Source organism: Rhinolophus ferrumequinum, chromosome 9 (genome assembly GCF_004115265.2).
Source record: "Rhinolophus ferrumequinum isolate MPI-CBG mRhiFer1 chromosome 9, mRhiFer1_v1.p, whole genome shotgun sequence".
NCBI classification, from domain to species: Eukaryota; Metazoa; Chordata; class Mammalia; order Chiroptera; family Rhinolophidae; genus Rhinolophus; species Rhinolophus ferrumequinum.
In genome coordinates, this window is record NC_046292.1 from 33,471,387 (window position 1) to 33,486,056 (window position 14,670).

Here is a 14,670-nt window from a genome sequence, read left to right on the forward strand (position 1 = left end):
TGTAATGGGTAATGGCAAGTTTTACACATCTTCATAACCTTGGTAGACAGCAAAGAAAATTAGCACAAAGTATATTACAATAATTGGCTGACTCGGTAAACATAAGTTCTTTATAGGCATAAAAGTAGTTTTTAAGTGTATTACCTTCATCTACTGTGAGAGAACCAAGTAAAAAGCATGATGTGTTTATTTGATTCTGTTTAGCATGACGACAAGCAAGTCGGATGATCTTTTCAGTTACCACAACCTTTGGATTTCTGAAAAATAAAAATAGTTTTTAGAAATCTAGTGGATCAACATCCTAAAAAAATCTTCCTGCCATGAAATGCTGCCAAAATATAACACACATCTTTTTAAATGTACAAAGACTATTGTCGGGAACTCCTAAAGTCAAAGGTGGTGGTGGTGGGGGAGGGGGGGACTTAGGGGAGTAGGGAGAGCTGCTTGGAAACCAGCACTACAATAGGCAGATACTGAAGTTATCGTTGTTCTCCAGGCCATGTGCTTCATTTTATGAACCAGAGCAGGAATCGAGAAAGTATGAGTCCAGCCTATTGTTTTTGTAAATAAAGTTTGATTGAAATAATCATACCCATTTGTTTACATATTGTCTATGGACTTCAGATACTAGCATTAATGAATAGAGAATATAAATAAATGATTCAAATGTTTAAAGAAATATAAAAGCGACTCTTAAAGTATGAGCAAGGAACAAGATACGATTGAAAAAGAATAGGCAAAGTTGAAAAAGAACCAGGAAAAATTGTAGAATTAAAAAATATAATCAATAAAAAACTCAATGGATTATATAATTAACTGGGAATAGGTACACAAATGTTTATTATTATTCTATAAGCTGTGCAAATATGTTATAAACAATCTTTCATATATACAGTATACTTCCACATTTAAAAAACCTAAACTCCACATTTAAAAAACCTAAACAAACAAAATAGATGGCACCGAAAAATAACAATAGGAAATACAAAAGATAGTTTAAGAGACATGGAGAAAAGAATGAACAAGTATGACAAATATTATTAGGTTGGTGCAAAAGTAATTGCAGTTTTGCAATTGTTTTTAACTTTTTAAACCACAATTACTTTTGCACCAACCTAATAGTTGAACTTCTACAAGACTCTGTTTCTATCAATGATATCACCTTTCTCTGCCAACTGGTTTAGAATTTAAATACTTTTTGACTTGTATCTTTCCTTTAGTCCCTCTATTCAGATCATCAAATGCTATCAATTGTTTCTTCAAAAAGCACCTTGTTTCATTTTCCTTTTGATCCCTATAATGCTACACTGATCTAAGCCCTTATAGTAGCTACCGTTTAACACTTTGCTCCAGGTACTGTGCCAACTGCTACTTTATAGTCTGTCTCATAATCCTCACAAGAAAGAGTACTATGAAATAAGTATCATTATCTTATTTTATAAATAAGGAAACTGATCCTTGGCTCTTTTACTGAGGTCACATAAATAAGAAGTGGTAGAATCAGATTTGACCCTGTAGGCAGTCTGACTCCAGTTATAGCACCTTAAACCACTATGGCATAAATCTTGTTTCTTAGATTACAGAAAACCATCTTGCAGCTAGGCTGACTCTAGGCTCTCCCCACTATGATCCATTCTTAGAATTCCACTTTTAACAAGTAACTCTCTCATATAAAAAAATCTCAATGCATCTTTATTTTCTATTACTTTAAGCCTAAGTTTCTATGTCTTTCTTTCAAGACAGAAATTTCTATGTCTGGCATAACCATAATATTTTATATTCCTTCTATGGTCTTCACTCAAAATCAGTTCAATCTTCTCAATGCTCTATAAAAACATCATATCGAAGCATGAAAAACCCTTTCAATTTTTATTATTTTTATCTCTTTTGAAGTCTTATAATACTTAGAACTTTAGGTTTACAGAATATTTTAACTGTGAAAGTAAGATTATTTCTCAAAAGCATGAGGAACAGATTTAAGAAGCAGCAGAAGGGATTAGTTTGTCTGAGGGAAGATTCTGAATAGAAAAGCAAAAAAAAAAAATAAATAATCATAGCAATCAATTTTGCCTTATACGTTCTTTTGATTCCTGTTTATACTGGTTTGATTTAAAAAGAGAAACATCTTATACCTGTAGTAATTAAGATGTAAGTAGATGAAATCTCCAATTGGCATTGGGTTCCAAAGTGCACATTTTGATGGAGGAAAGTAAAAAGGTACCATCCTGCTTGAAGGAAACCTTAAAAAAAAAAAAACAAAAAACAACAAATCAAAGCACAATGAAAAGCAAACTTAGCAGAAATTTTATAAGCAATAGTTTAACTTTAAATGATGGAGCTTTTCAGATTACTTTTGCAATTTTAGAAGTGTTGAAAATGCTTTTTAAAAATAAAAGAAAAAAATCACTTGTAACTTTACTATCAAGAGAATAAGCACTCAAAATTTAGGTACAATTTTTTCCTGTCCTTTTTTCCTTATGCATACATAAATTTATATACACACAAGTTTTTTTTTTAAAAAAACTGGAATAGTAATCCTATAAAATCCTCTTTAAGTAACAGAAAAACGAGTATAAACCATGGACTTACATCTAAATTTAAAACTAAAATCTATCACTCAGAACTAATTTCTAGATAATTGTTTTGAAAAGCACAAAAACTTTAATAGTCTTCATTTTTCAGTATTTCCAAAATTGGTATCTTGGGACCTATCACATAAGTTTAATTATTGAAGCATAAAAAGGACATCTTATAAATAATTCTCAACAAAGATTCTAGGAGCAGTGTAAAGGTTTCAATATTAAATCATATAAGGTACCATCACAAAGTTTTTTATTTACATAAGTGAGTAACATGAGAAAACCACAATAAGAAAAAAAAACAATGAAAAGGACTGAGGAGAAAATATTAGCCAGAGTTGCATATAATTAAAGCAAGAAAGCTCTGACAGTGAGCTACCTACAACCATGTACTTACATGGTGGCATTGTTAAATAGTTGAACTGGAAGAACATTTATCACATCATGCACTAAGAATACCTTGTTCTATAGCTTATTTTCACGTATCATCTGATTTAGTTTCTCAACTAAAACACTAGCTCCAGGTTACTGATCACCTATGTATGAGGCATTCTACTGAGCTCTTTACATACACAGTATTTCTCACAAAAACTGATGCAGAAACACTTTTCTACTTTACAGATAACAAACTACAACTTTCCTAACTTCACACAGCAATTAAGTAGCAGAGCTGGGATTTGAATCTGAGTGGAGCTAATTTCATAGTTTATACTTCTAGAAGCTCAATGGTGTAGTGCTTTAGAGCTTGGGTTCAAATTCTGGCTCTATCACATTCCTAGCTGTGGGCTTTCAAATCCTTGTCTAATTTGAGCTCATATCTATAGGAGGAATTCTTTTTTTTTTAACCTTTTTTAAAATTTTATTTTAAGTGTTTTTTTCCAGGACCCATCAGCTCCAAGTCAAGTAGTTGTTTCAATCTAGTTGAAGAGGGCGCAGCTCACAGTGGCCCATGCAGGGATTGAACTGGCAATCTTGTTGTTAAGAGCACTGTGCTCTAAACAACTGAGCTAATCGGACGCTCCCTATAGGAAGGAATTTTTAATCTCCCTGTTTTGAAATAAGGACATAGTCTGAGACTAAGAAATTTGGTCAAGGTCACAAAGCTAGTGAGTGACAAACTGGCAGTTTATCTATGTCTCTATGTCGGGGATTGAACTGGCAATCTTGTTATTAAGAGCACTGTGCTCTAAACAACTGAGCTAATCGGACGCCCCCTATAGGAAGGAATTTTTAATCTCCCTGTTTTGAAATAAGGACATAGTCTGAGACTAAGAAATTTGGTCAAGGTCACAAAGCTAGTGAGTGACAAACTGGCAGTTTATCTATGTCTCTATGTCTAATATATTTGTCATTTACCAATTGGTGAGAGGCAGCATGGTGCAGGGATTAAAAGCAAAAAATCTGGAGATCAACTGTTTAGGTTTGAAACCTGGTTTCAATTTGCTAGTCATGTGACCTTAATCAAGTTAATGTTTCTGTACCTCAGTTTCCTCATCTATTAAACGGGATCATATCAGCATCTCTGGGTAGTTATAATGAATATTAAATGAGTCAATATATGTAAAGTGCTTTAAAAAATTCCTGGTTTATTTTAAGTGCTCAGTGTTAGCTGTTTCTTTGTGCTCTCAGTAGGCCATAATACCTTTAAAATCCAACCTACACTACTTCAGGTTTACTTCCTTGCAGTATAGAATAGAAGTCATACAGGTTTAAATCCTGGCTATACCACTTAACAACTGAATAACTTTCTGTTGGTTAATCACTCTATGCTACAGTTTCCTCATTTCAAAAAAAAGAGAGGGATAATAGTAGTATTTATATATCATAGGTGTTGTGAAGGTTAATTAAGAATAATGCAGGGGGCCAGCCAGTTAGTTCAGTTGGTTAGAGCGTGGTGCTCTTAACAAGGTTGCCAGTTTGATCCCCACATGGGCCACTGTGAGCTGCGCCCTCCACAACTAGGTTGAAACAACTACTTGACTTGGAGTTGAAGGGTCCTGGAAAAACACACTTAAAATAAACAAATAAATAAATAATGCATGCAACACACCTGGCACAGCAAGATTTCAATAAATGCTGTTACTAGTCTTTTTCTTATTCTAAGGTATACAGGTAGACTTTGGAGGCAGGGGAGACATAAACACCCTTAAATTGGATGTAAAAATTTTCATGTATGTATATAAGTGCTTTTTCTTAGGAAATGAGATTCATGGCTATCAGATACTCAAAGCATTCTGTAACCCCCAAATAATTCAGAATTGCTGCCCTAAAGCCTATATATTACTGAAAACCCAAGGTTTCAGTTAAAAAAAACAAAACAAAAAACTAGAGTAAAAAATATGAGTAAAACAAACAAAAAACTAGAATTGAATATACCAGCAATAATCAGTTTAAATCACATGGGTGTAATGTATATTATCCTACCTAGAATGTCAGGAATAAATTTGACCCAATAATAAATTTGAAAAGAGAAGAACAGAAGTTGACAAATTTTCAAAGAATAAGAGGTGGCAGTAGAACAGAAGGGCCAAAATTAAGCAAAAGAAATATGATAGCCTCTTTGGGTCATGTTTCCCATTGTCTTCATCAAGAACATCTGGCACAAAGAAAACAATACAGAGAATAAAGGTAACTCATGGATGCAATTCTAATTCAGAAAAAAAAAAAAATTTCACATGTCAGCATTAATTGTTCTTCCCTAGGGGAAAAAGGAGAATAAGAAATGATCCAAAGAGACAACACAAGCCAATTTGCCTGGTTCCCATAGTACTGACAGACTGAGAAAATTAGGAGACAGGTGGCAAGCTCCTCCTTCCTACTCTGCATAAGAAAAGACTTAGGGACACTTAAGGATACTTGGCATATCGAATGTGAAATTTTTCCCATCAAGGAATTAGTTTAGAAGAAAGAAGGAACCCAATCAACCCAACCACTTTCCAAGTTGTCTCAGATGTAAATAAATATGTATATAATTTTTAGCCTTAAGAGTTCAAGTACTATTTTCTATCAATAAAACGATTCCCTATGAAACTAAAATAAGGGAATGAGGAAATAAGACTAAAATTTACCACTGAGTGCCTACTATGTACCAGACCCTTTAGTTTAGTAATCTTACTTAACCCTTCAAAATAATCTTCTATTAAATACATTACTATCCCCAATTTAGAGATGAGGAAACTGAGGCTTAGAGACGTTAATTAACTTGATCAAGGTCACTCACCTAATAAGTGGGAGAGCTGCGATATGGACGCAGATTTTCCTAATTCTAAAGTTTTTTTCTCCTATTCCAATCTACCTTCCCAAGTTATGTAAGCAACTGTGAAAAAAAAATTTATAAAAATATTTCTATACCTGGTATTCATCTGGGGTCCTGCAAGAGGATACGGAGTCTCCATGATAGTTGGTGAATGATTTATTCAATTTCAAATGCTCAGTATCCTAAAGACAAAAATATTACTGGTAAATAATATTTTTTGTGGTAAAACACAATAAATAAGAAACATGATTTAACCACATATTAACAAATTACAGACAAATTAGGTTATATAAAGTTTCTTTATCTATAGATTAATAAGATAAAATGGATGTGGGTTCTGATCATTTTCATACTTTATAGCTACTGTGCCTAAAAATTATTGTTAACATTTATTCTTGGCAGCAAAACCTACCAATGTATCTATTCATTAAGGAAAGCACAGATTCAGCCCCCAAGATCACTGTATCAATTAAATGAGCTGGGTAAGGCAGGTAGTATTTAATATATGAGATTTTTACCAAATGCCCCATAATATTCAAAAAACCACAAAGCAGCAAATAGGAACAATTGAGACTAGATATTTATTGGGTCTATAATGAAGTCAACGAATCTTTAACCTTGTGAAGATGGAAGATAAACACTGCATCCCCACAAACTGACTTGTATCAGTGCAAAATCAGTGGTCTGTTTTTGGCTCCACGTGCCCTCCTCTAGGTATTCTTATCCACTCCCATTGCTTCTGCACCCATCTGTACACAGCAAACTTTCAGCTTCCACCTCTCTTCTGAGTTTAAAACGCATATTTCTAATTGCCCGCTGGCTGTCTCCATCTAAATATTATCAAAGCAAAATACAGACCGCGAAGTCCTTTCTTTATCGTTCAGTATTTCCTATATCAAGTTCTTTAAGCCCTGTACATTCCATTTCAATTCTATCAAAAAAGGATTGTCTGAAGTAAGATAAGGGAGGAAAGAGTTATTAATGCAGGTGCATTAATTCAGAAAAGATTTTTAGATAGTCAGAGGCTGAAAATATTTACAAGAACAAAATCCTACTGAAAGTGCCCTTGTAAACTTGACTAAAAAGTTCCTCTTGGAGATACCTGGACTTCATGCAAGTTCTATGGATGCAGGTTTAAAACTCTAAAGCCCTTCTCTGCCACCTGGTTGTCATGGGTAATGGTATTCAGCTTGATAACTGTAACTCTAGTTGGTATATAAAGTGCCATTTTTCTTCATTAAACAGAAGTCTTAAAACTCCATATATGTCTCTTCTTCCTTCATGCCTTAGGGTAAAAAGATAATGTTGATCCATTTCCCATTTTAAAACAATACACGTGAAACAGTTTATTCTGACAGTATCATGCAAGCAATTAAAACTAGTGAAACTAAAAGCACACAATACCTATACCTAGCAAAACATATTCTCCTTGGATAATGGCATCATTGTGTATCAAATGGAAACCAACAAGTGATCCTTACCTCTCCTTCCCTCTTGCCCCATAAAAATTCTCTTTCCATCTCCACTACCTTAGTTCTCTACTTCATCAACTCTCACCAGATTTAGTGAAAAGTCCCCACAGTGCTGCTAGCAGGGTATTTCTATATAAATCTGATGTAATTATTCTCCTGCTTAAAAAGTTGATGGCTCTTCTTTACATACAGAATAAAAAACCATCACAATCTGGCCCCACCCTATTATCCAACCTTATTTATCCCTTATCTACTCATCCTACATTCGAATCAAAATGAACTACTTGCATTCCCCGAGTTTGAGTATCTTTGCACAGTTTGTACCCTTCACTTGGAATACCCACATCATCCTTCACAATCCAACTCGAATGTCACTTCCTCTATGAAACCATTTCCTAGATACAAGGGTGATGTTACTACCGCCTGTGTTCATACACAGCATTTTCACATTACTTACAGTAGACCACTAACTTCAAACATTAACTGATCTCCTACTATGTAGCTATCTGAGCTAGATAATGTGAGGAATGCAAGAACGAGCATACAGGGTTTCAATCTTCAACAAATATTTACAGTGAAAACTATAAATGGCACGTTATTGACTGAAAACCTCTTTCGCATACATACGCAAAAATGACGTCCAAGAAATTTGTGGCTCCCACTAGTTCCCCTTTACGTCATTAGCCCAGGCTTCCGGGGCGCTGAACCCACTACAAGGCCCTGAATGTTGCTCACCGTCCTTTCCCGGGCCCCGCTGCTGCCTCTCAGTGGAAATCGAAACACAAAGTCCCACTCACCACAATCTCTACCGAGCCGCGGTCTGTTTGGTGGGCAGGAACACAGATCGGCTCCAAGCAGCGCCTCCGCCAACTCCGCCCTGGGACGTTAGGGTCGCGGGAACAAAGGCGGCAAACACAAGCCCGTGAAACCGAAGCTCGCGCCGCGCCAGCTGACTGGTCAGAAACCCGACCCATCAGGAAACAGGGGCGGGGTAGCAGGAGTCACGCACTGTCTCTGCGACGTGCTGTTGCGCCAGCCAATCAGCGCCCTGCATCGGTCCAGCGCTCGACCAATTCCAAGCCTCCTTGAAGAAATGAGTGCGCCACTGGCGCTCCGGGATCAGAATCCGGAGGATTTAAATACTTGATTTTTCGACAACGGTTAACTTCCGGGGTGGGGCGGGCCTTGCACACGCGCAAAGAGAAACCCAGTCTGGGAGGATGGCAGAAGCGTGAAGTGCTCTCCTGGTTGCTCCACGGCTAGAAACGGGTGAAACCCTTTACTTGAACGGCCAAAAGGGAAGGAAAGTTAGATTTCTTCCAGTTTTTTCCTAAGAAGCGTCCTCTTTTTTCAATAACATAAACATTTTTTAAAAATTTTCTTCATATATATATATATATATACACATATATATGGCATACGGTTTAATTTTGGCGTGATAATTTATAGTTATCTCCACAACTAATGTTGGTAATTGGGCCTTCTCTGCCATTATCTTATATGATTGTCCTAACAGCCAAAGTAGAGAAGTATTATCCCTATTCAACAAGGAAGGAAACTTAAAAATATCACACAGCTAGTTAGTGCAGAGTCAGGATTTGAAATGCCACTCACCTTCCTCTAGATTCTACTTTTGGTAGTTTCCTGAGCGATATGGGAGTGTGGGAGTGTCTTAAGGTCTGAACTGCTCAAAACTGTAAAAGTTATCAAAAATAAGGAAAATCTAAGAAGTTAGCCAAGAGGAACATAAAGAGATATAACAATCTAATGTAATGCGGTATCGTGAATAGGACCATGGAACAGAAAAATGACACTAGGTTAAAAGAAGAAAATCTAAATAAACTATGGACTTTAATTAATGTACCAGTATTGGTTCATTAATTGTAACAAATGTACCATACTAAATATAAGATGTTAACAGGGAAAACTGTGGAGTATATGGGAACTCTGTACTATGTTCTCAATTTTTCTGTAAATCTAAAACTTCTAAAAAAATATAGTCTGTTAAAAAGAAAAAAGGGGCAAAAGGAGAGTTGAAGTAGTTAGAGGAGCTAATTTTTAACAACAATAAAATATCTTTTTTTGCTTAATAACTCAAATACCAAAAAGAACTTTAAACAATTTATTACCACTGGACTTACAAGCAAGATATACATTTATACTATGCATAGAGTAGATACGGTGTTCCCCTGAAAATAAGACCTAGCCAGACAATCAGCTCTAATGTGTCTTGGAGCAAAAATTAATATAAGACTATATGTAATATAATTAATATATTAATTATATTATACCCGGTCTTATAGTAAAATAAGACCAGGTCTTATATTAATATTTGCTCCAGAAGATGCTTTAGAGTTGATGGTTCTGCTAGGTCTTATTTTCGGGGAAACACGGTATTTTTTCCTCCTTCCTCCTCCAGCTTCATTGGATAGTTTAAAGTTACATTTCTATTTTCTAGGACTTAAGTTGCTTTTTCCATCTGACTTTTAAAAACTATTACAGCAAAGGAAACAGTTATCTTAAGTGATACAGTATACAACAATAACATTTTAATTTCTGTGAAAATGCATTTCTCTGCAATTCCTGAATAATTCCAAATTATGCTAACTCTGAGCATACATGGGTTTTAGATTTAGTCTTTGTAAAAAACAAAAACAAAAACAAATGTGTTCTAAATCCTCGCCATCACCATCTGCATATCCAGCATCAATGCTGTGAAGTTGTTCCTATTTAGGCTTTTATCTGGATTTTTCTCACATAGACATCAACAAATATGTTTGTCTTTTTATTTTGTTTACTCCCACTCAAACTGTATGTTCTATGTAGGGTATGATACAGATGTTACTTGATGTTATTTGATAGCTACTGAGGTCAGACAATCCAAGGCCATCACTATGCTAAAATTAAAATTGTTTATGGAAGCTCACAGAGACTTCCAGAATTGGTTTTTACCTCCTACATGGGTACATAGTCAAGAAACCTAGAATGGGCTTACTGGTTTCACTCAACTCTTCCCATTCATCATTCCCTATTCAGCACTGGCGCTGAAACATGGTTCTTTAACAAAGCATTATACGTAACACCTCTACCAAATTAAACAAATTTTTTTCGTAGTGAAATGCAGAAAGTCGATTTTTTCCCCACCCCTTTCTTCCTTTTACACAGCAAGTAAAGCTCAGTGGTATGGGCGTAGCCTCTATCTGCCAACCTTTGGCCAGACAAGAGTGTTCAGAGAAAATAATATAACCATCAATCAGGAAAAGGAGGGGCAACAAAGGAAAAGAATTAAGGCCAGTGGCCTCAATTCCTGTGCAAGGTGCCCTGACTAACCACAGCAATAACCACAAACTGACTTCACTTACATTGCTGCAGTTTGATGGCTACATGACCAGTTTCACTACTCCTATAGCACTTAACTTTGGTGCAGTCTTTTCTAATGTGTCCAAATTATCCACAATAGTATTTCCGTTCATCTGCTCATCTGCAGCCACGAGCCAGATGGCTGGTTTGCCACAGTTGTAACAGTATTGCTCTTGGGCTTCTTGCAATCCTGGCAATGTAGCCACCTCTACTGCAATTATAGCAGGCATCCTCCTGAAGATCACAGTCCTTGGCAAGATGGCCAGACTCACCACAGTGGTAACAGATGACTGGAAGAGAAGATGAAACAAATGGGAAAGCTCTATCCGAGATAAAACCACCTCTGCCACGGCTTCTTAGTCTTTGATCATGGCCTCCACTAGGAGGACATTCCCAGGCCCAATGGCCACATTGTTCACACCTGAAGCACTCATTGCTGCTCATGGCTGCAGTCAGATCTTAAGTGTCTGAGAGGGCACAAAGAGGCAGAGACTCGACCAAGTAGATACTTTTTTAATTGAATGAAAAGTAATCTTTATTTTAGGATTGGAATGACTCAGCTTTATATTTAGTATAGCTTGGAGGTGCCTAAAGCACTTATTCCCTAGCCCTTTGCTGTAACAAGCATTGGCTTTGGTGATTTGGCCCCAATTCTGCTGTTTAAGATTGATTTTCCTCTTTTGTATATTGTATATTATCATAAAAAAGACTGAAAGCATAATGAGTATGAAAGTTAATTAAAAGCTGCCCATATGTTATTATTAGGCCAGGTGTATTAACAATGGACAGTGTTAATAAATGAGCAACACATTCATAGAGATTAGGGAACTGATTTGATAAATTAGAAAGAAAATAAGCTTAGTGAAATAAAATCTACAAATGCTATACCAAGGACCTACTACACACTAAGTTTTGTGCTAAATGGTATGGACAATTGGAAGAACATGACAAGCACAGAACAAGGAAGGCACAATGTTATAGGTGGGGTAAGAAGAGGTAATTATCCAAAACAAATATGAATTATTGTTAGATTGCAGGCCAGTTTAAATAGACTGAATATATAGTATGCTATTCTTTAATCCCTGTTTATATATATTTGTGTCATTTCAGGACACTATGGAATTGCTGTGGTTATTGGCTCTAACAGAGAAAAGCTACCAGTCTTATTTTTCAAATTTGCCAATACTTTAATTTTCTTCACAGAACGACTTCCAGTATGTCATACTTTTTGAAAATGTATGAGTTTGTTGCACAAACAATAGTATAACAAGAAAAATACTGTAAAGGGGGAAATTCATCCAAGTTCTGCATCCTAACATACCAGTTGTCTTCATTTTCACTTTTTCCCTTTCAATCCCTGTGACATGGTCTTTATGATTAGACCAGCTAAGTGTTCAGTATTATAAATGTTGACATGCCTGCTAATAGGCTGGCTGTGGGAATTAAAGAGCTATTGTTACCACCAGGAACAGGGAAGTTGGAATCAGTTATCAGTTCTGTTACTTATTTACTACATTTCTCCAAGCACCCAGCTTTCCCTTCCTTTATTTACACTTCTGAACTAAGCTGGACTACTGCTTTTTAAAAACAATGATAGCTTCACTTTTAAGAAACATCAAATTTTTAAGGGGATTGCTAATCTGTCAATTTAATCAAAATTCCTGTAAGATTCTTAAACCTTTTGTTAGAGGTAATAATAATTTATATGTTATGTTGACTTATTTTTCAAAGCTTGGATTGTTTGGAATGAAGAGAATAATCAACACATACCAGTGAATTCTCTGAAAGTATTTGCAAATGTACCATCATCCTGATTTTGCATTCAAGCAAACTAGCTCCTTTGTCATAAGTTAATTGACCATATCTACATGGGTTTATTTCTGTGCTCTCTATTCTGTTCCATTGATCTATGTGTTTGTTTTTAGGACAACACCATACTGTTTTAATTACTATAACTTTGTAATATAATTTAAAATCAGGCAGCATGATGCCTCCTGCTTTGTTCTTTTTTCTCAAGACTGCTTTGGCTATTTGAGGTCTTTTGTGGTTCCACACAAATTTTAGGATTGTTTGTTCTATTTCTGTGAAAAATACCATTGGAATTTTAATAGGGATTATATAAAAATCCCTATATATTGAATCTGTATATTGCCTTGGGTAGTATGGACATTTTAACAATATTCTTACAGTCCATGAACACAGAATATCTTTCTATTTATTTGTGTCTTCTTCAATTTCTTTCATTAATGTCTTATAGTTTTCAATATATAGATCTTTCACCTCCTTGGTGAAATTTATTCCTAGGTATTTTATTCTTTTTGATGCAATTGTAAATGGGATTGTTTTCTTAATTTCTCTTCTGATAGTTTGCAACAGATTTTTGTGTATTGATTTGTGTATTGATTTTGTGTATTGATTTGGGGTTGCAACTTGACTGAATTTATTAGTTCTAACAGTTTTTTGATGGAATCTTTAACATTTTCTATATATAATAATCATGTCATCTGCAAATGGTGACAGTTTTACTTCTTCCTTTCCAGTTTGGATGCCTATTTCTTTTCTTGCCTAATTGTTCTGGCTAGGACTTCCAATACTATGTGGAATAAAGGTAGTAGATTATGTTATATGATCCTTTTAATGTATTGTTGAATTTGGTTTGCTAATACTTTGTTGAAGATTTTTGTATTTATGTTCATCAGGGATATTAGCCTGTAATTTTCTTTTGTTGTGGCATCCTTGACTAGTTTTGGTATCAGGGTAATGCTGCCCTCATAAAATGATTTGGAAGAGTTCCCCCTTCTTCTATTTTTTTGGAGAAACTGGTATTAATTCTTCTTTGAATATTTGGTAGAATTCACCAGTGAAGACATCTGGTCCTGGATTTTGTTGGGAGGTTTTTGATTACTGATTCAATCTGTTTGCTAGTAATCTGTTCAGATTTTCTATTTCATCATGATTCAGGCTAAATCTTCCAAAAACTTTGGAGTTTCCTTAAAAGAGTGAATCATGTTGTAACAATAATACGTTGTCTGTATTCAAGGAACTCTAAATCTAGTATGGATATACACAATACACACACAGTGCTACAACAGAAGTAAACAAGGGACGGAATAAGTGTGTGGGGGGGTAGAAGCACAAACGGGGGGCACCTAACCCAGTCTTCGGAATTTAGAGAGCTTCCTGGAGGAGATAAAATCTGAGCTGAATCCTAAAAAATGAATAGCACATACCAGCCAAGAGACATGATCAAGAATGGGAAAATGAAAGTGTGGAAACAGATGATCTATCTCCTATGGGCAATTATAATAAAGAGGACAAATAAATGGTGACAAGTTTCTATTTCTGAAGCCCCTAGAGAGTTCAGTAGGAAATTAACTATACCCTGGGAATAGTATGCACTGAATATATGCCCAAAAGACCTAATGTACTTGATGATAAACAAACACATATGGGTAGGAGTGAGTTTTGAGGATAGCTCTTGTTACACACTTTCTGAGATCAGTGTTCTCATCTGTAACAGAACTTACTTTGAAGGGATTTTGTGAGTATGGAACTTTTTAATCTCATAAGGTGTCAATACTGTAGAGAAAGAATGCAGATTTTGAAGCCATTCATGCTGAGTTTGAAATTCATTTTGCTATCTACTGTTTGTGTGGTCTTGAACAAAGTATTTCCACTTCCTGGCCTTGTTTCTTCATCTGCAAAATGACAGTACTAATTTCACTACGTACAGTACTAACAACATTATGAGGATTTTATAAGGCAAGGCTGATATTTAGCCAACACACAACTGGTGAGACTCGATTGGTGGTTAAAATATTGAATTATTTTCATATGAGTTGGTATATAGCTACTCCCCTGAGCACTTCGAGTACCCTCCACCCCTCTCTTGGGACACCAAGGATCTTCCTATGATCCAATAATTGGAGGGCTGATGCCCGGCACAGCAAATCCTGGCACAGAAATCTACAGACATTCTGATTGTACTGATCACTAAAAAGTT

General features: G+C 35.5%; 1 protein-coding gene and 1 pseudogene across 1 annotated transcript in view; both read right to left on the reverse strand.

Moving 5' to 3' along the window:
* The window catches only part of STIL (STIL centriolar assembly protein), a 53,249-nt gene that overhangs the window by 36,816 nt on the left and 1,763 nt on the right, over positions 1 to 14,670 (reverse strand). Inside the window, 4 exon segments of the mRNA XM_033114182.1 lie at positions 145 to 257; positions 2,133 to 2,240; positions 5,931 to 6,017; positions 8,105 to 8,589. Coding sequence (XP_032970073.1) covers positions 145 to 257; positions 2,133 to 2,240; positions 5,931 to 5,974 — 265 coding nt within the window. The 5' untranslated portion in view covers positions 5,975 to 6,017; positions 8,105 to 8,589.
* Positions 9,728 to 11,111, reverse strand: LOC117026924 (cellular nucleic acid-binding protein-like; annotated as a pseudogene).